The sequence below is a fragment of the Mus pahari genome, chromosome 3 (genome assembly GCF_900095145.1).
Source record: "Mus pahari chromosome 3, PAHARI_EIJ_v1.1, whole genome shotgun sequence".
Classification (NCBI taxonomy): Eukaryota; Metazoa; Chordata; class Mammalia; order Rodentia; family Muridae; genus Mus; species Mus pahari.
In genome coordinates, this window is record NC_034592.1 from 133987063 (window position 1) to 134011896 (window position 24834).

The following is a 24834-nucleotide window of genomic DNA, read 5'->3' on the forward strand; positions in this document are numbered from 1 at the left end:
ATTTCTTTCACATCTTATAGAACATTGGTCCCACAGTAGCTATAATATCTGCATAGGGAACACTCTGGCTCAGCTCAATAGCACGATGTTTTTTCAGGATGAGAAGAGTATAAAATTTGGCAGCTGCCTGTTTTCGGTCACTATTTCTGCATAGCTTTTTCAGACTAAAGGACTGCATTCCCATTTTGTTGAATTCCTGGGAAAATAATCAGAAAAGAGAAAAGAGAAGAGGAACAAAATCATTAGATGCACAGCAGTCTGTGGATGTGTTATGAACAACAAATAGTGCAAATTTTGATAAGTAATTATGATATCCATAAAAAGAGAAACAGAAGGACTCCAATAAGCTTTAAAAAACAACTAACCAATAAATAAAACAAACAACAATGACAACAACAAAAACAAGTCACCAACCTAGATGTCCCACGGCAGAAGAATGGATACAGAAAATGTGGTTCACTTACACAATGGAATACTAAGCTATTAAGATCGAGGACATTTTGAGTTTTGCAGGCAAATGGATAGAACTAGAAAATATCATCCTGAGTAAGGTAACTCAGACCCAGAAGGACATGCATGGTATGTACTCACTAAGTGGATATTAGCCACCCCCCCAAAAAAAAGTACAGAATATCCAAGATACAGTCCACAGAATTCAAAAAGCTCAACAAGCTGAAGTGCCCAAGTGAGGTCACCTCAGTCTCACTTGGGAGAGAGAAGAAAGCAACCACAACTGGGGAGGGAGGGAGAGACCTGGGAGGGAAAGTGGATGGGGAAGGGGAGGCAGTGGAGGGGGAGAGGGGAACCTGATCTGGCATTGGGTGAGGGAAAAGGACTGAAGTCCTGAAGGCCAGCAGAAAGAATGGAAACAGGCAACCTCAGGAAATAGGAGGTTGAGGGGACCCTCCAGAATGCACCAGAGACCTGGGAGGTAAGAGACACCCAGGACTCAAAGGACCTTAGATGAAATGCCCAGCAGTAGGGAGAGGGAACTTATAGAGCCCACCCCCAGCAGGAAGATAGGACATCAAGTGAGGGATGTGGTTTCCATCTCACAATCACATCTCTGACCCATAACTGGCATGACTCTGTTTTGCCAACTTGGGAAGAAGGAACATTCAGGAACTGCTTTTATCAGATTGACTTGGGGGCAGTCTGTGGAGCATTTTTTTTTGATTAGTGAATGATATGGGAGGGTCCAATCCACTGTGGGCACAGTGATCATTAGATATTTGAGTAAAATCTCTAACATTAAAGAGTAAATAATAATAATAATAATAATAATAATAATAATAATAATAATAATATAGTGAAAAGATTCATTATAGAAAGAGAATACAAAGGCCAAAGAAAGCACTCAAACTTGAAGCTAAAGTTTTTCACTATGAACACAAAGTGATTAGGATGACAGTGAACAAAGCATATGAGTGGTTACTTGGGGAAGGGAGTGGGTCTTACACCATGGGAAGGATGAGGCGAGAGAGAATAAAGTGATGCAAGGACATTAGGGCAGTTTCAAGTAAATTCATTATTCTTAGTGATAGTTCTTCATATGTGAAAACAGTTCCAAATGCATTTAATACAGTAAACTAAGTATAGTGAACAATACATTAATATGTATAGTTTGTTACTTATCAACCATACCTCAGTAAAGGTTTTTAAAAATTGAATAAAGATGAGGATTATATGAATCAAAACAGTCAATAACTTTAAAAACTAAACCAAAACAATAACAAAACTTTCAGGAAACATGAAGCAAATTCTATTAAAAACTGAGACACAAAGTATCTAAAGATACAAAGTATCCTTAGTAAAAATACAAAGAAAAAAATAGAGAGATGTGTTTATACAAAGAAATGAATAAAGAAGAGCCATTATCTGATGTATAAATTCTCCAAGAAGAGGAAATAGGCAACCAACAAGAAGAAAATCTAATTAAAAGTATTTTATGTATTAGGTGTTATTCTTGCATGTAGGCTGTGCATAGTGTGTGTCTGGTGCCTTTGGAGAACAGAAGAGGGTGTTAGATCCCCTGGAACTGGAGTTACAGACACTTGTAGGCTACCATGTAGATACTGGGAATCAAATGTGGGTCCTCTGGAAGAACAAGTGCTCTTAACCACTGAGCTATCTCTCCAGCACCAGAAAGTCCAAAAATTCAAAAGTCCTAGAATATGGAAATAGTGATTAAAAATACCCAGTACAGGGCAATACAATAAACTTAAAACAAAACAAAACAAAAACCCATCAGAGCACATGATGAAATTTCAGAGCATAAGGGGGTGGGGCGGGGATGATCTAAGAGCTTCTAAAGAGAAAGTAAAGCTCACCAAGATGATCATGAAACAATACTGTGCCTGACTTCAATAACAACACAAGAATCCTAGATATGTCCCAAAACTTTATCAGGTAAAGTATTTTATATGTAGACAACCAATCAAGCTCAAGTTAAAATGAACAAATTTCCAGGCATTGTTTGCAAAGTTGCTATCTCTATATATCTTTTATCTTGAGAAGCTATGAGGATAGTACTGACAGGAAAGATTTCAGATAAAAGATCAAAGCACAGACAGAGAAACTAAGAAAAGACAAGAAATTTCTCATGTTTCTGATAAAGGACTGTACCAAGACAAAAGCTGTGGAGGCGACAGAGTAACTACTATGAATTTGCTCAAGAGTATAATGAGGGCTGGTGAGATGGCTCAGCGGGTAAGAGCACCCGACTGCTCTTCTGAAGGTCCTGAGTTCAAATCCCAGCAACCACATGGTGGCTCACAATCATCCTATCACGAGATCTGACGTCCTCTTCTGGAGTGTCTGAAGACAGCTACAGTGTACTTACATATAATAAATAAATAAATAAATAAATCTTAAAAAAAAAAGAGTATAATGAGATGTAAGAGGGTTATTTCTGAGGGGAAGGTGGGAACTGAGTTTTATTACATTGCCAAAGAATTTGGAAAAAATATTTATAGATAGTTACATAGACATCAAGGAAATAAGCTGATGCAATAACAGGCTAGAGAACTTAGTGGTTAGGAAAACTGGCTGTCCTTGCTGAGGAGCAGGCTCATTCTCATGGAGTGTCACAACCATCTGAACTCTAGTTTCAGGTGATCCAGTGTCTTCTGTCTACAGGCAGGAAAAACACCCACACATATGAAGAAAAATAATATTTTTTTTAAAAAAGAGGTAACAAACCAAATAACACAACCATAAAATTTAGATGAAAATAACTGTAATCACAGCATGAAGCTTCAGTAAAAACTGATTTTTCACATAATCTTTGAAACAGAAACTGATAGTCATCCTTTAATAACCTTATTCTATATTTAATCCTAGGAATATTACTCAAAACCATTTCATGCCAGTAGACTGTTGTTGTCCTCAACAAAACGTAAAAAAATGTTTTGTTTCTATAAATGTCTAGATGCTCAAATTAATATATTATTGATTTTTTAGAATAAAAATAAAGGACTAGGGAATGGTTGAGTGGGTCAAGTGCTTGCTGTGCAAATATAAGGCCCTGAGTTCAGAACTGCTGTATCACACAGCAATGCTGGGTGGGTCTGGTGGCTAGTAACCCCAACACTCAGGAGTTAGAGGTCAGGGATCTCCAGGGCAAGCTCAGTAGCTAGACCAGCTGGAATAGCAAACTCTGAGGTCAGTGAGAGGCTTTGCCTCAGGAAATAAAGTGGAAAGTGACTGAGGAAGCTACTTGATACCAATTTCTGCCTCCAATACACAAGTACCTGCACATACATGTATCCCATACTAGATTGTGCACATACATGTATATATACACTACACCTACATGCACACAGTAAATAAATAAAACAAAATGCCATCTTACCTGTAACACATTTAATGTTTGAAATAATCTTTGATTCCATTTTTCTGCCTCAGTATTTTGTTTGCTGCCTGATGACTCCTGTTTAAATCATCAATAAATAGTTCATTTAAGCAAATTTTATTGAATGTTTACTATGCACCAGGCATTGCATTAGCTACTATAGAAACACAACTATAACACAGTTCTGCCAAACAATGTATGGGCTGATGAAAAGAATGACACGAACACAGGACTACTGTTGTTTAACAGTTTACTCCAGATTAAAGCATTCCATTCTGCAGGAAAGTTAAGGAACCACACACACATACTCCTATATGTAACCCCAACAAAACTCACTGGTTCACCAAGCTAGACTTCGGTAATATCCATACTTTGGCCTATTGTGGGTTCCCTGTCCGGGATAAGCAGATAAGTGTGTTGTGTCCCTCCAACAAAAATTCTGTCACATAACAAAAACCTGTGCAACTTTGTACCTCTCCCCATGCATGTCTTCTGATAAGGATATCCAAAGTAAGAGACTGTGCAGTCTTACTGGTGATGCAGCCCAGAGCTTGTACCTTTATGTACTTTGAAAAGTAAAGTTAGCAAAGTCAGCCACTCTTGGCTAGGATTTTCAGTCTGGCCAATCAGAATGCCCGTGATAGGAGCAAACAGAAAAGTTATAGAAAATTTATTGTTGCGAGGCCCTGTTCTGAACTTAGCTGATGACATAAACATCCTTAAAAATGGTTTAGGAGACCTTTCAGATCTTGAGGTGCTTTGTCTATATATAGGGCTCACTTGATGCCTGCCCTGCCATCTGAATAGATTTACTCTTCTGTCTTTTAAAGTTGAATCACTTCAAAGGATAGCTCGGTATTAAAAACTTAAGTTGGAACCCTTTAAAAAAGAATTTAGTTTAATCTCTTACAAACTTCACCTTATGAGTGGAGAATGGGATCTTGGCTCAGGGGAGGTATTGATCTGTCTGACAAAAACAGCAACAAGGGAAACAGAGCAGGCTGCAGATGAGAAGCGGCCTAGTTCTGACATACTTCATCAATTTTCCTAGGTTAGGTTGGACTGTGATATGCAATAGCAAACAAAACAAGGAAACAGATTACGAGAAATATATATATATATAAATCAGTAGTTAAAAGTTCTTACTACCCTTGAAGGGGGCCTGGTTAGGTTTCCCGTCAGGTAAGTGACAACTATATATAACCCCAAGGCTCTTCTGGCCTCTTTAGTCACCTGTATGTACAGGTGTCCATAAATGTACAGAGGCATACACGCCTGCACTTTTAAAAAGTCTAAAATGTTAATACTAGGACTTAACAGGTGATTTGATCGCATTTACTAAACAACATTTGAAAAATTTCTTTAAGCTAAAAATGGCTTCAGTACTCTGGGATAAGATTCAAAGAAGTACTCAAGGGCTGGAGAGATGACACTAGCTGCTCTTGCAGAAAACCTAGGTTCAATCCCCAGCACCCACAGGTGGCTCATAGCTACCAATAATTGCAGTTTTGGGGGACCCAACACTCTCTTCTGGCCCCCTAGAATATTAGGAATATATGTGTTCTACTTTCATACTGGACAAACACTCATGCATATAAAAATTTTTAAAAATCTTTTAAAAAAGACTCTTATATGTATATATCTTTTTTTTCTAAAAGAAGAAAGGAACCAGGTAGTAGTAATACATAGGGAGTGAGTCAAATTTTTGTATTTGCTCTCAAAATATGGCCATTTGAGTAGATGATTTTCATTTTCTGATTTTATTTTTTCATCTTAATATATAACTATATTTTAAATATTCTTTTATAATTTAACAACAGAGATGAATAACTTGTGCAATTTGAACAATTATTTAAAAAGAAAAATGATATTATAGATGATAAAGATCATTGTAATGATAATACTCTTTGACAATGTTTGAAGGCAAAAGAATTAGAGGTCAAATTTCTATATGTATCAACTGCTGCCACAATAGTATTTCTTTCTTTCTTTAAAAAAAATATTTCCTTTAATTTTATTGCTTATTCACTTTACATCCTGATCACAGCCACTTCCCTCCTCTCCTTCCAGTCCCACCCTCACACCCCCATTTCCCTACTCCCCCTTCCCCTCTGAGAAGGGAACACCCCCCCCCCATGGATACCAATCCGCCCTGGAACAAAATTATGTTAAATCTAAAAATAATTAATTAAATATGACAAGTAACCCAAAGGCTAAAAATACATTTACCAATTCTGCTGGATAATTTTCTTGGGCCAAGGAGGCATTCATTGAAGATAATCCCTCAACAGCTGGAGAAATAATTCCAAGAATATCCTGCTAAAGAAAATTCAGAAATTACAGGTAATTATACTAGTAGTTATAAAATTAACAGCTCAATTTGAGTAAATGATTTATTAACAAATGACATTTCTCAAACTAATCTAATGTACTAATTATATTTTCAAATTTACTTTTCTGAGAAGCCTAAGATAATCAGTTCCTAATTTAAATATTCTTTTTCTATATTATCCACGAATGAAGTATCCTGTACACAACTTCTGCATTTCTCCTCTCCACTGCGAGCCTCTCCTGATGGGCTCCTGAGATCGCTTCCCTCTGAAGCATTTGGTTTAGTGGTTACTCAGGCCAGCACCAGGCTTCTGTGGCATGAAGGAAACCATAAATGGGCAAGTAGAGGGGGTGAGGATGAGGGCTGGGGACACCTATAGCCATACCCAGGGCTGTGACAGGACTCTGCCACTAGAGTGGTCATTAAAACAAATAGACAGACAGACACACAAAGAGGGTATCCTCCAGAAGAGGAGCCAAAACAAGGGAAGGAGAACGAGAGAAGGTCAGAAATGCTCTGGTCTCCACATCTCCTCCTCTTTCCACTGCTCTAAGGCCCTGGCCCCTTTCCACCTTTAACCTGTCACTAGGCTCCACTCCCCAGCTGCTGTCTCTGATCTTGAGTAAGTCAGAAATATTTCCTAATATACTTTCCTCACTTTTTTCAGCTTTAAATACTTTAGTGACTAGGAGGCATTGCTCTTTATTCTTTAGCATATACATTGTAGAGCCTTATCATGCTCTCTTTTTAATATCTATGAATATTCTATATTTTAAATAATGTCAAATTTATAGTCACTGTACACGAAAATTGTTTGAGATTTTAAAATGATTGATCAGAATCAACATTTTTCTGTCCCTTCAAACTCACTGTGTATGCTCCAATACTTTACTCTATTTCCTATTTTTTCACCATTTTGAAAACAAGGTAAGACTAGAACTGAAGATTAGAGCATAGGTTAGTGCAAGGGAATTCAAGGGCGGGGAGGCGAAAGTGGGTGGGTGGGTTGGGGAGCACACTCAGAAGCAGGGAGGGGGGATGGGATGGGGGTTGTGGGGAGCTGGGATAGGGGATAACGTTTGAAATGTAAACAAAGAAAATATCCAATTTAAAAAAAACCCTTTCCTTCTAGAAAAAAATTACAATGATGATGGAATAGACCTGAAAAGCATTGGTTTATATTATCAGTAAGACCATAATACTTAAATGACAGATGAAAAAAATTTATTTTTCTGAAACATGGTTTCTCTGTGTAGCTCTAGCTGTTCTGGGACTCTGTAGGCCAGGCTGGCTTGAAACTCAAGAGATCTACATGCTTCTACCTCCCAAATGCTAGAATTAAAGACATGTGCCTCCACACCCAGCAGAGAAAATATTTTAAAGCATTTTTTTTCTGTTTGTAAAGTTATGCTTTTCAAATAAAAACTGTCCTCAAAGAAAGTTTTAATTTTCCTGTTTCTTCAGAGTGACAAAATTATTTTGTTTTGGTCATAGACTTTTAGATAGTCTTTCAAATTAAAGGTCAAGGTAGTTGGAAATGCTATTCTTCGAGGAAAAAGATAGGTAAGAAACCGTATACAAGGATCTGGCTAGAGTTCTAATGGACCATGAAACTCATGAAATGCAGTGCTTAGAGAGGTTCTCTATATTAAACCAGATTCAAGCAAATCACTCATTTATTATGTCACATAAAATATTTCCGCATGGAATTATGAATAATCAAAAAAAAAAAAAAAGATCCTGCCTGGCTAACTTACCTCTGAGTTAATATTCACGTTGATGTTCTCCTGAAAGCTACCCACAGATTCATCAGTCACATCCTTCCAGTCTTGGGGTTGACCTAACTCACTGTGGGAATTTGGCTCTTCCATCACTGAGGGTTCTTCATTATAAAGAAGTAAAGATAATGTTACCAAATGCATTTCAAACTTGAAGTGGCATATAGCTATTCAAAAAGAAAACTTCTGACCAGTCACTTGGAATCCAAGAATCTCAGCAAGGAGTGCATGACTTTCTTACACACCCCCCTGAGTCTCACATAATTTCTACCTTCGCCCCTTCTGCTTCTGTATCATTCCTACTCCCTGTCAGCTTCCACCCATCTGTCCTCACGCACTCTCACATACTCACTCACAAGACAACAGGACTAGTATAAGCTCATCACAGTGTACTTATTCTGTACATTTTAATGTCTTCAGAAATGGTCACTGGGAAGAGGAAGCTTATATTCATCACGTAAGTTTTATTACTTTTTAACTAACACAACAATGAGTGATTATTAACATTTTATGAACTTTATTTTAGGCAGACAGTGATATCTGTCTGAGTAGTATTATTTAAGCACTGACCTTATCACTATATATTTCAGGTTATTTTCAAATGAAACATTCTGCTAGACACAGAGACTTTATTTTTAAAGAATTTATGGATACCATGCTAAGAGAAAGAAAAATGATGTATTTCATCTTCTGTATATGTGTGGAGAAGATTCTGGGGATTAAACTTAGGGCCTCACACATTCTAGGCAAGTACTCTACACTGGGCTATATCACAAGCCCCTATAATGTGTTTTAGTTTGAAACAGAGTCAGGCAGGTTCTAAACTTGCTCTGTAACCCAGGCTGGCCTTGAAGTTGCAATCCTTCTACCCTAGTAGGTAGGATTTCAGGACTATGACATCTGCATTGGCTTATATTTCACTATTTCAGTAAAGTCTTGAGACAGAAATTAATATGAAAAGCAGAAGACTGCTATGCTGTTAATATTTTAACTCAAGCTATTCTTCTATCAATAGAGATCTCTGAAAATCTAGATTTGAACCCAGTTTTCATTCTGAAACATAAAACTCAATTTTTGTTTATGCAACCTTCCCCTTGACCTACAGATCTAGGAAGTCTCACCTACAATGTGCTGGCTTTCCGCTTCTCTCCTTACTGACTCCTTCTGTGTCAATTTTGCAAGTTTATAGTCAGAGAACAGGAAGCATTTTGTAAATAACTGTAACAACACATTTATACTGTCAATTTTATATGTAGTAAGGCAATTCAATAAAGCATAAGCCCATATGCTAAAGAAGTAAAAGCTATTCATACACATATGTTTTTCAAGCTGGGCATAATGGCACATGCCTTTAATCCTAGTACTCAGGAGGCAGAGGTAGGCACATCTCTGTAAATTTGAGGCCAGCCTGATCTACATGGTGAGTTCCAGGATAGCCAGAGCTACATAATAAGACTCTGTCTCTTGAAAAAAGAAAAGAAAAATAAAAGTAAAAGCCATTCATATACAAATTTTTTTAAACAAATTAAGTTTTAAAATAAAGGTTTATTTTTCCCACATGTCTAATTATGTTGTAAATGAAGAAAAATTATTTATAAACAAATATCACATTCATGCAAAAGATGGATGCAATTACCATTTTCAATTCATCATTAATCAAATCCTGGGTAGCAGTTGACAGAAGCATATCCACTCCTCCCCGCTTCTTCCACATCATCAATCTCTGTGTTGGGGGTGCGAGGTCCAGAACCATGAGAGTGTCCATAAAGGAAGTAAGCTGCCTATGCATAGCCTTGCTGCTTATCTCCTTGACTGGATCTACGAGCAATCTCCTCTTTTTCCTTCTCCGTCTATCAGCGATATCTAGAGAGAAACAGGCATAAATGGACCTAGAACATTTCGTAAAACTATATTCTTGGCTAATAAATATCTTAAAAGTCACAGATAATCTGCAGGGTTGCAGTGGGAAGACAATGAATACTTTTATTCTTTGAAAAGATGCTCTGTAAAGTTTTTGCAAAGCTAGAGTACCTGAGCAGCCAAGAGCTGATACATTTTCAAGATATGGTTTGAAGATGCTTAGGAGGGACTCTGTTCTTGTGTTAAATGGGCAACTAAAGAAAAACAACAAAAAGCACAGCTAAAGAATCTGGAGCTTTTCTTCTCATTTTTAAATGTGTAATAGGATGTTTCAAAATATCAGTGCGTATCTTTGTAGTGTATTTCACCCTCCACACTGAAATTCATATATGAATTCAAAGTAAGTAGCTAATTCTATACTATGCAGAAGTCAAGCTTTCATTTAGTAAAGCTGAAAATATTTTAAATTGAACTCAGTTTTTATGTTTCTACCTTCCCAAACTGGACCTACGATTTGAATCAGACTACATGTGATGGAAGAATTATCTAAGATTTCTTTCATATTCTTCTCCTATTAATGCCCAATGCTACTATCATGCAGCCTTCTATAGTGTTGACAGAAGCCATCTAGGAAAGGCTACAGCAAGTGAGTTTCCTGGATCCACCATCTTGCAAGGCTGTGATGGGTACCCTTTGGAGAGGCACAGCCCGAGAGACTTCATCCCAGGATTACTTCTTGCTACTGACATGCCTTTCTGACACTATCATATAGCTAATGATTCCTAGGCATCAGCCCACCCTACTGTCAACATGAAGATGAATTTTCTGGAGCTAATGCTGTTTAGATGAATTAATTATAGAATTCCCAATTTGATTCAAATAGTTTTAGGAAGAAAGTATAAGGAGATGGTTTCAGCTGTTTTGTCAGAAAAATGTAATAAAGTTAGGATCAAGAATAGAATGTGCTCCCTCATAGAATAGAAAGTAAAGGCTGCATAATAATAAGGAATACGATGAGCCTTCATAAATTACACTAAGAAGAGAAATGAATTTGGGACAAATTTGTGATTAAGGAAAAACATTCATTCTAGGTCAAGTCCAAGGATGAAGCCACAGGTGTGCACTATGATAAAGAAAGCCCATGTAAAACTGTTGCTTTGAACTTATAAATAGCTTATAGAATGAAACACTGCTTTGAACTTATTATTGACATTCTACTACTGTAACTTCTTTTTTAAAAAACGATTTATTTATTTGTTATATGTAAGTACGCTGTAGCTATCTTTAGACACACCAGAAGAGGGTATCCGTAATGATACAGATGGTTGTGGACCACCATGTGGTTGCTGAGATTTGAACTCAGGACCTCTGGAAGAGCAGTCAGTGCTCTTAACCACTGAGCCATTTCTCCAGCCCCTTCTGTAATTTCTCTTTTGTGTAACATTTTATCTATGAGGTAATTTTATAAAGAACTTTTGTCTAAGAAGATATATAAAAAGGCTGCAAAAAGAAACAAAGTGTGGCTGTTGGGACTCTGCTCCATCCACCAAATATATATGTATGCAGGTATATGTGTATGTATATATGTGCACTTGCAAAACTGATAAACAGATGGTTGAGCCTGACGAGGGGGGTTGGGGAGTGGGAGGGGAGAGGGAAGGAGAGAGGGAGAAGGGAAGGTAGCTGTGGAGAGAGGGAGGGAGGGAGAGAGGGAGGAAGGGAGGGAAAATAGGAGTACATGCACACCCAAGTGTATATCTGAGCCTCTTGCCTTGCCAAAGAGAAAAGATCGCAAGTAACTAAGCTTGTTTCTTAATCCCTTGCTGCTATTTAAGCAGGAGTTAAATTGCCAGAAGCCAGTAACTTTTGGCTCTGGAATAGCAAGAAAGAGTTAAATTGCCAGAAGTAAGCAGATTTTGGTTCTGATTGCTTACTCCATACCCACTTTTGCTGTCTTCCCTGGGAAACTGGATGCTGGGCCAGCCCCTACCAGCATATCTCAAAGCAACTAAGATATCAGGGCACCAAAGATAAAAATAAAAACAGGAAACCTCTTACCTAAACCATCAATTGGGTCCAGAGTAAATCCTTCCTCTTCATTTGATACTAAGGTTATTTCATTTATTTCTTCATCTTCAGGTATACATTGGTCATCTGAATTACCTGGTTCTACTAATAAAAGCACCATAAAAGAAAAAGCAAAAACATATGACTATGCTACATATAAAAAGAGAATATGAGAAATAAAGTAAAGAATAATTGAGGACACACTTCTAGCTGGGGAGATATATAAATTCTTAGACTCACAGAGGCAAAAAGGTTCAGTAATAAACGGTCTGAGACCTACAACATTTGAATGTCAATGACATCACCCTCTTTTGCATATGAAATATCTCAGGCTGGGCTATAGTCACAGCAGAAATGAAAACAAAAAATTGCCAATATAAGTTTTCTATGATAACCAAAATATTTATGTTTGTTTGAACCGTCAATGGACTTACATAGACCCATAGCTAAGTTTTGACTGCCCAATAATTTTTATATTTTTAATTTTGATTACTGTGCTAAAAAGCAAATGTAGCATCAAACACTGAGAAAAACAAAAATAAGGTTAACTAGACTTTAAATTCCTTAGGAAAAAGTACTATCTTAAAGACCTCAACTTACCTGAGATACTCTGATAAGAATTTCAAGTAGAGGAAAATAATGTTCACTGGAAAATTTATAATCTCTCAAATTATTTGTCAATGTGGTATTTTCTCTTCCCATATAGCATATATTATTTTTTAGGATTTGAAAGCATACTACTTGGGAAGAATAAGTGTGATCTATGAAAGCCAGTCCTTGTAAACTATCTTTTCAGAATCTAACTTCCTGCGGTGTAAAAGCATCTGAAGGGCAATATTCTCCATTGCAGTACTGCTGAAACTTACAAGTTCTGAGACTTGATTTGAACATCAGTATCTATACATTTTCTATGCAAAAGACTTCAACATACCCATTATGCTACTGGGAAGCTCAGGAGGCAGAGAAACTTCTTTGTTCAAATATGCTTCTTCTAAAAAGGTACTCTCATCTTGCAACAGATTGTCTTTAAAACATAAACAAATATTTTATTCACTAAGCATGTGCTATCATTATTTCCCATAAGACACTTTACTCCAGCTTCAGAGACTGTTCTTATTCCATATGAGGTCATATAACTGAATTAGGAAGGGTAGTATATGAAAACTCTGGCAACAAGGAAAACCAATTAACAATCAAATGTATTTCTGGCAGGGCTCACCCATGCTTCATTGCACTACTTTAGCATGGCCTTAGGTCTGAACACACAATGTGCACTTTGCACTGCATGTGCTATCATGTGTCACACAATGCCACAAACACTGAAATATCTTGGCACAGATTGAAGATTACTGTATGTTATGAATTCCATTATTTTGACTATGTGTACAACATTTTCTGTTCTAACAGAAATATAATGACTTTATTATAGTAAATACATTTAATACTTTCCTATCATATGTCTTTGTAAATTAGCACATTCTTACATTATAACTAAGCATTCTTATCTCATCCTGTATTACTACTTATGCAGATCAGTGTTACAAATTCAGCATTACAATTACAATTACAAAATTGGACTGGAGAGATGGCTCAGAAGTTAAGAGCACTGACTGCTCCTCCGAAGGTCCTAAGTTCAAATCCCAGCAGCCACATGGTGGCTTACAACCATCCGTAATGAGATCTGACACCCTCTTCTGGTGTCTGAAGACAGCTACAGAGTACTTAGATATAATAATAAAAAGTAAATCTTTAGAAAATATCTAAAATAGAAATGCTGATCAGCTATGAAAAACACTGAAAATGTTCTACACTCTGCCGTATCAAAAGCAGAGACTTCTCTTAATGTAAGTAAATAAGCATCATCTCAATTTCATGTATATTTATTTTAACAAGTGGTAAAATGATATAGTATACCAAATAATTGTTTTAAAATACATTTCTTTAATTTATTTTCAGTAAATACTTTGTATAATGTTTTTATAGACATTTAAACATTGTTTTAATATGTTTTTAAATTTTATGTGTATGGGTGTTTTCTTTTATATATTTTTGCACCACATGCATGCAGTGCCCACAGAAGACAGAAGGCAGCTTTGGATTTACAGGATCTGGAGTTATAGATGGTTGTGAGCCTTACTGTGGGTGCTAGGAATTGAATCCAGGACTTCTGGAAGAGCAATCAGTGCTTTTAACCACTCTGCTCTCTTTCCAACCCTTTGTATGCATATTTTATATACCTATATACCCAGGACCACATAGGAATTTCTTGGGCAAAGGGGGTTGTGGATGGAAAAAGTTTAAGAAGCCCCTGTTTACACAAGGGCTAACCACACTTCTTTCTTTCCCTGACCACCTCTTCTCTCTCTCTCTCTCTCCCTCTCTCTCTCCCTCCCTCCTCCTCCTCCTCCTCCTCCTCCTTCCCCTCTCTTTCTCTCTCTCTCTCTCTCCCTCCCTCCCTCCCTCCTTCCCCCTCTCTTTCAGACAGTTTCATTATGTAGTGAACTGACCTAGAACTCCTTATATAGTCTAGGTTGGCCTTAAACTCATGATTATTCTGCTTCAGTTTCCCAAATGCTAAGATCACAGGCATTAGCTGCTACGCCTGACTGTTAACTAGACTTTTAATGCAAACTGGAAAAAAAATCTGTAAATGTACTTCATATAATTAATAATCTTTAAAATACATACTTTTGTTTTCTCAGTTTCTCTCCAAATTGTATGTTTTATACTAACATTGTAATTTAAATATAAAATGCTACAATAAGAATACAAGAAGGATATCTATTCCACAACTTGTATTAAAGATGTTACCAGCATATAAACTAGTATATTTTGTGAAGATTATAGGCAGGAGTTAATAGTTTCTGTAGAAATGTGTTTAAACAGATGACTATTAACTTAGGCCTAGCCTAAAAATATTATAGACTTTGAAAACATATGTGAAAAATAAGTTGGCCTACAAGCACAGACATGTATCTGAAAATTCAATTTGATTTAGCAAAACAGATACTTTACAGTGATTTGATTAAAATAAATATTTAACTTTTAGGGCAGAAAGCATACCAATCATTTCTCCTGCAGCTCCTTCATCTCCAAATCCATCTCCATTGTCAAAGAACAAAGACTTTTCCTCAGCAATGCTTCCAGAACTATGTTCAACTACAAGACCACTGGAGTTCATTACTACGTTGTCATCAAAGAAGCTATGTCTTCTGAGGAGCTCAGGTTCATCCCCTGTACAAATACATATCATCAGTGCCAAACTCACCACAGAAACATATTCTTTTAGAGTTAGAGGAAACAGATACCATCTGGTATGATTCATCCTATTCTATGAAGAAAATAAAAGCTTTAAAATTATTGAATTATCTAATAGAAGACACCCCGCTAATCAACATAGACTTGATTTCAAGTTTAATATTCTCCCAATACAATAGGGAAAATGCTGGAGTATTCAGTGGAGTTTATAGTTATGTGGGAGTAAATTTATTCCCTATACATTTTGTTGGTCACATTCTGTTTAACCAAGTATTATTTCATATCATTTCATATAGACAACTGCTTCAAAAGCTTATGTCTAACAAGAATTTGGCTAGGGGTTCAAAAAGAAACCCTACCCCAAAAAGGAAAGTATGTTAAAATATTAAAGAATGGGCTTATAATATTCATTCAGCAAATATTTATAGAACATACTAGAAGTTGGAAATGGAATACTAAAAAGAACACAGTCAGCTAACATTAACTCAGCACTTAATTATATTATGCAACAGAAGATAAAAATTCTCATTGCACAAATAAGAAAGCATCAATGAAAGGCTTGAAGCCAGATCTAATTTGTCATTAGGTTATACTGATAGCTACAGAGGACCCAGAGTTAGCTCTGGCATGTTCTTTCTACCCTTTGGATTTTAAAATCATTATGTCCATGATTTTGAACCCCTGAGATCAGACATTGGTCTTCTCTCTCTTCCAATAACCTATGTTAATTATTATACAGTAAAAAAAAAACATGAAGTACCACCCATATTGAATATTTGTCTATAGACATACATCACAATGGATTAAATATTTACCAAATGGACTAAATGACAGTTTGAGAAAGAACTAAGAACATGTTTAGATCATTCAGGTACAGATCTCTTCGAAAATGAAAACAAGCCTTAGTCAATCTGAGAATAACACTTACAAACAGACACTGAATTCTGAGTGTTGAACATTTCAAGAGTCTAAGGGTGCTGCATACTTACAATATCAGTACTCAGGAAATGCAGCAAGCCAATCTGAGTAACGGGTAAGACTAGGTTAAGTAGTGAGACTGAATATCTATCTATCTATCTATCTATCTATCTATCTATCTATCTATCTATCTATCCATCCATCCATAGATTACAGAGAAGAAATAATCAGAACTTTCATTTTATATTGTAATATAGCACAGAAAATATTAATATTAAACATTTCTTAAGGTTTGAAGGTTAGTGGAGAGAACAAAAGGCAAGAATAAAGAAAATAACTTGTGATATTGCTATTAGGATCACAACTTTACAGACAGGGTCATGAGGTTCAGCTAGGTCATCTGCAGAGAATACACACAAAATGATGGAAATAGTCCAGATTCAAACCTAGGACTACTGATAGACTAACATGTTTGTCCATTTTTCTGAGTTATGTAAGATAGAGCAACGTGAACAATTAAGTTGTATTTGTTAGATGGTAAGACATATGTTTCAATAGAGGAAAATGACTATATTGAGGCTAAAACAAAACGAATAGAGAAACAATGAATTGGTAGAGAGCACTGAGGAGAGGCAAAGGAATTTCAGGGGTTTTATATAGTCACAGGTAACTAGGCAGAGTAATGATAGGTGAATAAGCAAAGAATTTAAAGACAATTATTCTTCCAGAAATGTAAAAATATGAGAAGAAAATGAAGGATGATTTTCAGGACAGTAGTGTAATACTGCAGCTAAGAAGCAGAAAGAAGATATAAGAGACAGTTAAGATGTTTGTTTGTTTTTTTTTTTAAATCAATCAGTAGCTCATGCCCTTAATCCCAGCACTCAGGAGGCAGAGACAGGTGGATCTCTGAGTTCAAGACCAGCCTTATCTACTAAAGGAGTACCAGGAGAGCCAGTGCTGTTACACAGAGAAACCCTGCCTCAACAAACCAAACCAAACCACAACAGCAGCAGCAACAACAATAACAAACCAATCAGCACTACTATGAAGCTGACAAAAAACATAACTGAAAATAACCATAAAGCTTCATGTCTAAAGCAAAACAACAACATTTAATACCCAGGCATGGTGATACATACCTGTAATCCCAATACTTGGGAAGCTGAGGAAAGAGTATTGTTGCTTATTGGATGCTAGCCTGTAATACATAGCCAAATAGCATGTGTGCCAAGAATAAATAGCAAAAAAGTTTTATAATAACTCAACAGAATAATTATATATAAATTTGTATATATTGACTAGTAAAAATATTAACTTAAAATTTTATTTCTGACTTTTAATTTTTCTAATGATTCATTTTCAAATCTAATAATTTACTCAGTTTATACAAAAATAAAAATCAGCACAGATAGGAAATTGACATTTATAAAAGGTGTACTTCACCACAGATTAAAAATCATGTCAGATAGCAAGCACTATAGAAGGGAGTGAGGATAGGAAACAGAGGTCAGGGATGTAGCTCAAGCATTACTTGCATAACTCCACACCCTGTCCCAAGACAAGTTTAGGTCATCCTTCTCCTACAGTCATTGCTTTGAACACCGAAGAATGTCAAAGATAAACACAACATTCTCATGAACTTTGTAGAGCAATACAGAAAGTATGTAGATATGACATGAGACAAAAGCCAGAAGTAATAGTTGGATTATACTTTATCACCTCATTTAAAAATACATATACTTAGTCAGGCATCCCAGTACTCAGGAGGCAGAGGCAGGCAGATACCTGTGAGTTTGAAGCCAGCCTGTCTACTAAGTGAGTTCTAGGACAGCTAGGGCTGTTACACAGACAAATCCTGTCCTGAAAACAAACAACCCCACAAACCCTGTGTTTAAAAAAAGAACCTAAACAAACAAACAAAAAACCCGAACAAAACCCATATATCTTACCCAAACATATTTTAACATTTCAAAAATCATTTCATGTTTCATATTCAAACTGTAAATTATTTAGTGTGGTAGCATTTCTCCTTCCTCACTCTCAAGTTAACTTAAATCTGTTATAACCATCATACACAGAAGAAAATACATTTGAAGAAATTTTATGCAGCAATGAAGATTATACATATATATATATATATGTATACATGTATGTGTGTATATATGTATATATAAAAACTATACCAACTGTTAATTTGGATATCTCCTTTGAGAGCTGAAACTGCTTTTCTTTTTTTAAGGGAGACAGTCTCTTACTATAAAAAACTAGTGGGGTTTATATTTATTAGCCATCACATCAGTCCCAGAACTTATATCTTTAATTTAATACTGTTCTTGTCTATTAGAGCACCTGATATATAAGAAATGTAAGAAATAGAAATTCATAAAAAATGTTTGCACAATGATAAAATAAATTTACCATAAGACAGGGTATTACCATTTAGAACAGACAAAAGAATGAAGATTAGTTTTATACATGAAAACACCCATTCTATAGATATCTCTAGTACCACTGTTTTCATGCAAAATGAAAATATAATTGATGACATCTTATAAGTTTAGTTTCTCAAATATTCTCACCAAAGCTCCCAGCTTGGAAAAGTAGATCATTGCTATATTCCTCTCTAAGTGTGATTTCCTCTGGTCTACTTTGGTTCTGAGCAAGGGGCTCCGAAATATCAATATCACTATAGAGAAACATATTTAGGAAATATATGAGCAGAACAACATGGTTTTACAAACTATTGAAAAATAACTTAAGAACAGATTATAATAAATGAATTTTTATTTTGTCAATAGTATTTTTCTGAGCATGATCTTTAAGACACACATATACACAAGTAATGTTCTGGTTAATAAATCCATTGTGCTTTCCAGTCATTATCTTACTTGTACATTTGAATAGATGGTCATCTTGCTATGGCTCGAATATTTGAGTTCCCTCCAGGTCCAGATATTGAAAGCTATTTCCCAGGGTGATGCTATTAAGAGATGAGGCCTCCAAGAAGCAACCAGGTCATGAGAGCTCTGTTTTCATGAACAGAATTTGTATGACCCCACTACCATCTTGATCTTATACCAGGTAAGGATGTGGAATGACTGCCTTCTATTAACCAGGAAGCAAAGACTCTGAATTTATGGAATCTTAACTTTGGCCTTCCTTTGTCGATGTTCTGACAAGAATTAAGTAATTTGTAAACAGAAATTCATTGCACATGGGTCTGGAGTTTGAGAGGCCAAGATCAAGGCATCACAGCTTTAGTATCTAGTACATGCCTATTCCACATAGACAATACTTTCCTGCTGCATCCTCAGATAGTGGAACTGTAAGAAACTTTCCTTGGCCTCATTTATTACGCCACTGACCCCATTAAGGAGGGCTCTCTGCTTTCACAATCTCATTGTGTTCAAAGGTTCCCACCATTTATGCCATCACAAGTGGGATTAGGTTTCAACATGTGAGATTAGAGAAACATACACATGAATTCAGACCCAAATTCCGTTGTTCAAAAACCTAACTTACTTCCTTCTCTCCCCTTCCTCAACCTTTATCCTTTAGCTATCCTGGTTTCAATAAGAGGTACCTCCTTTTTATGTTCCAAATTAAATAGTAATTCTTTATTTCTTTAGGGCTACATTTAATTCATTAACATATCATGTTTACTCTGCCTTCCATGCATATCCATTGATTTGACTTTTTACGATATTGATAAAGTGAAGTTTGAAAATTGGTCCAATACTATTTCATATTACTACAATAATCTCACAAGCTTTCTTTTCCTTTCTTTTCCCTTTATAGTGAAACAGCCAGAGGGAGCATGTTGAGACCAAGTGAGATCTGGTCACTCCTCTATTCTCTATTGAAAACTCCTGCACGTACTCTCGCAGCAAGATTAAAAACCCTATTGTAGCCTACAAACCATATGTCACCTGCATCTCTTGCTCCTTCTCTGACCTCCTGTTGTTACTACTCAGCCTTTCTTCCATTCCGCTTCACTTCATTTGCATTCTTGCTGCTCCTGAACATGTCCAGTGGCCTCTGCGCTATCGCCTTTCCACTTCGTTCTTGGCCATTCTCTCAGAGACTTTTTGCTTCACTGGGTATTTCCATTAGAACATTCTTCTATGTTACAGTATAGTTTTGTTCCCTTATCTCCTCCAGACTTGTGTTCTTACTTTATCAGAAAATCCTTTCCTGACAATCCCATTATTTATATTTATGTATTTATTTATTTGTCTTAATATTTATTTATCTTCATATTGCATATTTACTTGTTATTATCAGTCTATACCAGGAGCTGTTTTATTCATTGGTATCTCTTCACTGCCTAGAACTGTGCCTGCTATAGGAAAGGCATTTATTTAATAAATATTTACTAGATGAACAGACATACTATCAATACTACAAACAACATTCAATCAGTGCGACATTTTTGGTTTTGTACTTTGGAATTTCACACTGCAACTTAAGCCTTGCAATTTGTACTTGTTCAGTTGTTTTCTAACTGAGGTTACCTTTATCAATCTGAATATGAAAACAATAAAACAACAAGAAAGCAAAATAATTTACTTTATATTGTAGATGTCAAAATCATGAAATTCTTCTGGTAATGTGATAGTGTTATAAGCTGCTTCAAAATTCTCTTTGGGGAGGTCAACCAGTCCTAAAAACAATGAAAAGGGAACACAATAAGCAGTGGTCCTGTATGAAACACTAGATTTCCAATTAAATCTTTATCATCCCTCATGGGCTTCCCTATATCCACTCCTGCCCCTCAGCAGTCTATTTTTTTTTTTATGAAGTATCCATAGTAACAGTCACCAAAAATAAACAGATCAAATAATTCTCATGCTTAAAGATTTAAGAATGAATAAAGTAACCCTGTAGCACTATACTTACATCATCTAAGGAGACTCCTCAATCATAAGACTCCACATTCATGCTAGCATTTTTGCCCCCTGAAAAGGGCAAGTATTTCTTTTTCACCTCAAGACACTTGTACTTGCAGATTCATTTGCCTATATTGCTGTCCCTTGGGCACTACTTATGTATGTGTGTACTTCTCATTTTTCAAGTGTGTGTTTAACTTCTATCCCCTCACAAAGGTTTTCTCCAACTATCTATCCTGTAAAATGAACTCTTTTATTTTCTATTGTAGATCTTGCTTCCTTTATAGCATGACCACTAATGGGTTCATGCTTTAATCTCAGAGTGACCACAATCTGTAATTATTGTAGTAAGTTTTAAAAAATATTTCCATTACCTGATTTCCTCATCTGACTGAAAAAGAACTATTTATTTAGGCTGTCTTTGTATTCCAAAGTCTAGCATCATGTCAAGCACAGAGCATGAAAGTCAGCAAGTATTTGTGAGATACACATAACATCAATGAGCATGTAAAACATAGTATGCACATAACTCTACCTAAAGACTCTAAAACTATTTTAAATGAGAAAGATTAAAAAAGAGTTATCAGTTGGGGTCCACAAATGTTGATGGAGGGATGGTATATGGAAAGCATTAACATAGGTACTGTAAGAGATTAGAAAAATGTCTATGATAAAGATGCTTCCTTTAGGGATCCTGAAGCCTAGTGATGGAGGAAAGACCTTTATTTAAACTACTATGATAGAAATAGAAAGTTATGCATGCATACATTTGAAGTTGCAGTCACTATATTTATAACACATATAAACATCTAGCACTGTAGAATGTCTAGGAATTTTAATAATACTTCATAATTACTATGCAATTTAAGACTCTCGAGAATTCTATGTTTACATTTTATCAGTAATTTTGTTCTCATAAAATAAAAAAACAGATATGGTAAACTAAATGACCCATTAAAAATAAGTGTATCAGCTTCTTATACAATTGTGATGATTCTAAGTATATTTTTATATTAATACAGGAAGCATAACAAGTTTGGAAGCATAACTATTTCTTACAAACACAGGAAAAGAACAAGGGAAAGAATATAATTCTCTTTATGAAATCTTAAGATTCAGTCAAAATGAAGTTTATATTCATTATATTCACCTGGAATTACAGTATGCTCACAACTAAAAGAGACCACCCAACACGAAAACGCCCAAAGGAATCAATAGTGACACAAAATAACACTGTGTACATACCTGGGCGAAATGTCATCTTCATCTTAAGAAATGCTTCACTGCAATCTGCCAAAAGGTATCTTGCCTTCCTGTTGTAGATTCGAACAACCCCCAAAAGAAGGTGTCCTGAAGTTCGGAGTGCAATTTTCACCTTTGATTTTTAAAACATTAGAAAAATAAAAGATGAGGCTTGCAAATCCTGTTCTTGGGAAACTAATGAAATCATAATTTCTCTATGAAAAGCAAATGTTATATTCTTACTAAAGTAAACCACTTTTAAACTCACCATATAAAATAATTTACTTTTATTTTTGCATATTCAGCAAAGCCATAAAAGCTTCAGCAAAGCTTCACTTAAATCTATATTGGATTGCCTTTGTACAGACAATAATTTGGGGGGGGAATAAAACGTTTTGAGAAGCAAAACTGTCTTGGAAACATATTTTAATTCTTCAACATCAGCCATGGTTAGTACAGACTATCATTTTAATCAGTAACATACCTTAGGTGAAATAATTTTTTGAATGGTTATTTCTAGATTACACTCAAATACATGGGCCTTTGTGAGTTTCTTCTCCCAGTGAGCAGCAAGCCATATCTTGGCCAATGGCCCCCGTTTACTCATAAGCACATGAGTGTAGAACATGTTGCCTGAATTCCTTAGTTGTATTTAAGGAACTAGAGAGAACACAAAACAAATGTCTTAAATTTGATAAGAAAACCTTTTTGGTATTCTTTTACTGCAATAGAATGTATCATTAATTCTACAGAATAATATTCGAATTATCTCCTAACACAATGTTATTAATTTTCTCATTAAAAAGGAGAACATTATTTAGAATATTATTAAAACGAAGGACAAAACTCTTCTAGAAACTTGTAAACCACACTCTGTTTAAATGTATTCATTGAGATCAATTGATCTCAGATTTTCTACTCAGAGAATATAATTTATCTTCTTATTAATATAGTAAAATAAGTACCTAAAGGTTTCTAGGGAAAAAAAGGAGATAGAAACAGGAAAGAAACAATAGGAAAAAGTGGACAAAACTAAGGTCAGCTGTTTCCTAAGAATTAAGAATTTGGTGTGGGAATCATTAATTTATATCCAGATATGCAACCATATTTTTCTCTTTAGGATGTTAAATATTATTAATAATAATAATTAGATTGTTTATAGACAAAAGTGGTCTGGATCCCCTGAACTTCCTCCTTTTGATTCCAAGTGCTAGGATTACACATATGTACCCTATGCCTGGTTATAAATATATTAATGTTGAAGTTAAAATGGCAGAATTCCAAAGGGCTATAAAATTAAAAAAGAAAAGAAACTACAGAAAAACAATCAGAAGTCATAAAAGAAACCACTGTTGATTTTTAATATTTTGGAGTAAGGCTCTTAGAATTTCTGCTAACATAAAAGACAAGAAATAAATAGATATTTCTACAACCTGTACAACTGATGACAAAATAAGGCTCGATTTCAAAGTAAAAAATGAGAGATGTTGTATCACTTTGACTTTGGAGTACAAATTACTATTTTCATATGTCATGTGAAACTGCCACCACAGAACTAGCTTTTTTTTTTTTTTTTTTTTTTTTTCCTGCTGAATGCTTTGGTAAAAGGGAACATTGAGCCAAATAGAGACAAACATAAAGTCAGCCACAGAATTAAAAACTTAGGTCAACTTGGATCAATGACCATTTCCACTGCAAGAATCAAACTAAAGGTTACACAATCTATCAAACCACAGTCCTTAGGGAAACATTTTGCCATTGGTTATGGCTTGTGCCCTGCGATGGCTCTACTTCCTTTTGGTGCCTTAAAATTAATTCCAAACCTAAGTTAAGAAAAATGTCCCCAGGTGTGAGAGTTAATAAATTTTGGGGGGTATTAGATTAAAATAATAAATAAAACTGTAAAAGCTGAATGCTGGGTTTTTACATTCCGGAGACCTTAGTTTACTGAGCATATATTCACCGCTCACCGCCCCCTCCCCACCCCCACATCCACGCACTCCCCATCCCCATCCCTCCCACACCCCGATACCCGGAGGGCGTAGGGGCAGGGTTAGTTTTTCACAGATTACTTTATGAAAGCGAAGTCCAAGCCTGATACAAGGAAGGCGGGGCAGGGGATGGGCTTGATTCCCGGACACCCATCCAGGGAAGGGATGAAAGGGAAGGGAAGGCCAGGAGGCGTGACCTGCAGGTGCCTAGGAGCCTTGCAAGGGGGGCCTGAGGCTAAGAGCCCAAGGGGAGGGGTATGAGGGCCTGTGAATGAGCTGAGCGTGAGGTTGAGGGGAGGGTCAGGGGTGGAAAGGCTGAGGGCCAAGCCGCAGCCAGGGATGCTGGAAATGCGGCTGGGAGGCTGGGAGGTCCTCGGCGCAGCCACATGCTTCCCGCAGGCACCAGGCACTGTGGGAACCCGGGCCACAGAGCCACAGAATCGGGTCGGCTCCTCAGGTGGGCCTCGGGGGCTTGGTGCTGAGAGAATACTGTGTCGCCAGGCATGGCGCAAGGGTCCCCCCCAAATCACCCAAGCTGCCTACCGCTCCCAGCTGCCTGACCTCGAAGGCAGGTCGCACCCTGCTTTCAGTGTGGAGTCTAAGAGTGAGGGTCCCAGACGTGTTTCTCCGGGAGCTGCCGCCG

General features: G+C 36.3%; 1 protein-coding gene across 1 annotated transcript; it reads right to left on the reverse strand.

The window, feature by feature from the left end:
- Positions 1-7: 7 nt before the first annotated feature.
- On the reverse strand, positions 8-24834 carry Rad21l1 (RAD21 cohesin complex component like 1). Its single transcript, XM_021194875.2, has 14 exons — positions 24753-24834; positions 22685-22860; positions 22204-22333; positions 20639-20732; positions 18649-18755; positions 14954-15124; positions 12822-12914; positions 11882-11995; positions 9600-9826; positions 9085-9181; positions 7943-8067; positions 6083-6172; positions 3854-3931; positions 8-196 (listed from the first exon to the last, which is right to left on the reverse strand). The coding sequence occupies exons 2-14, from the start codon at positions 22826-22828 to the stop codon at positions 8-10; spliced, it is 1659 nt and encodes a 552-aa protein (XP_021050534.1). The 5' UTR covers positions 22829-22860; positions 24753-24834.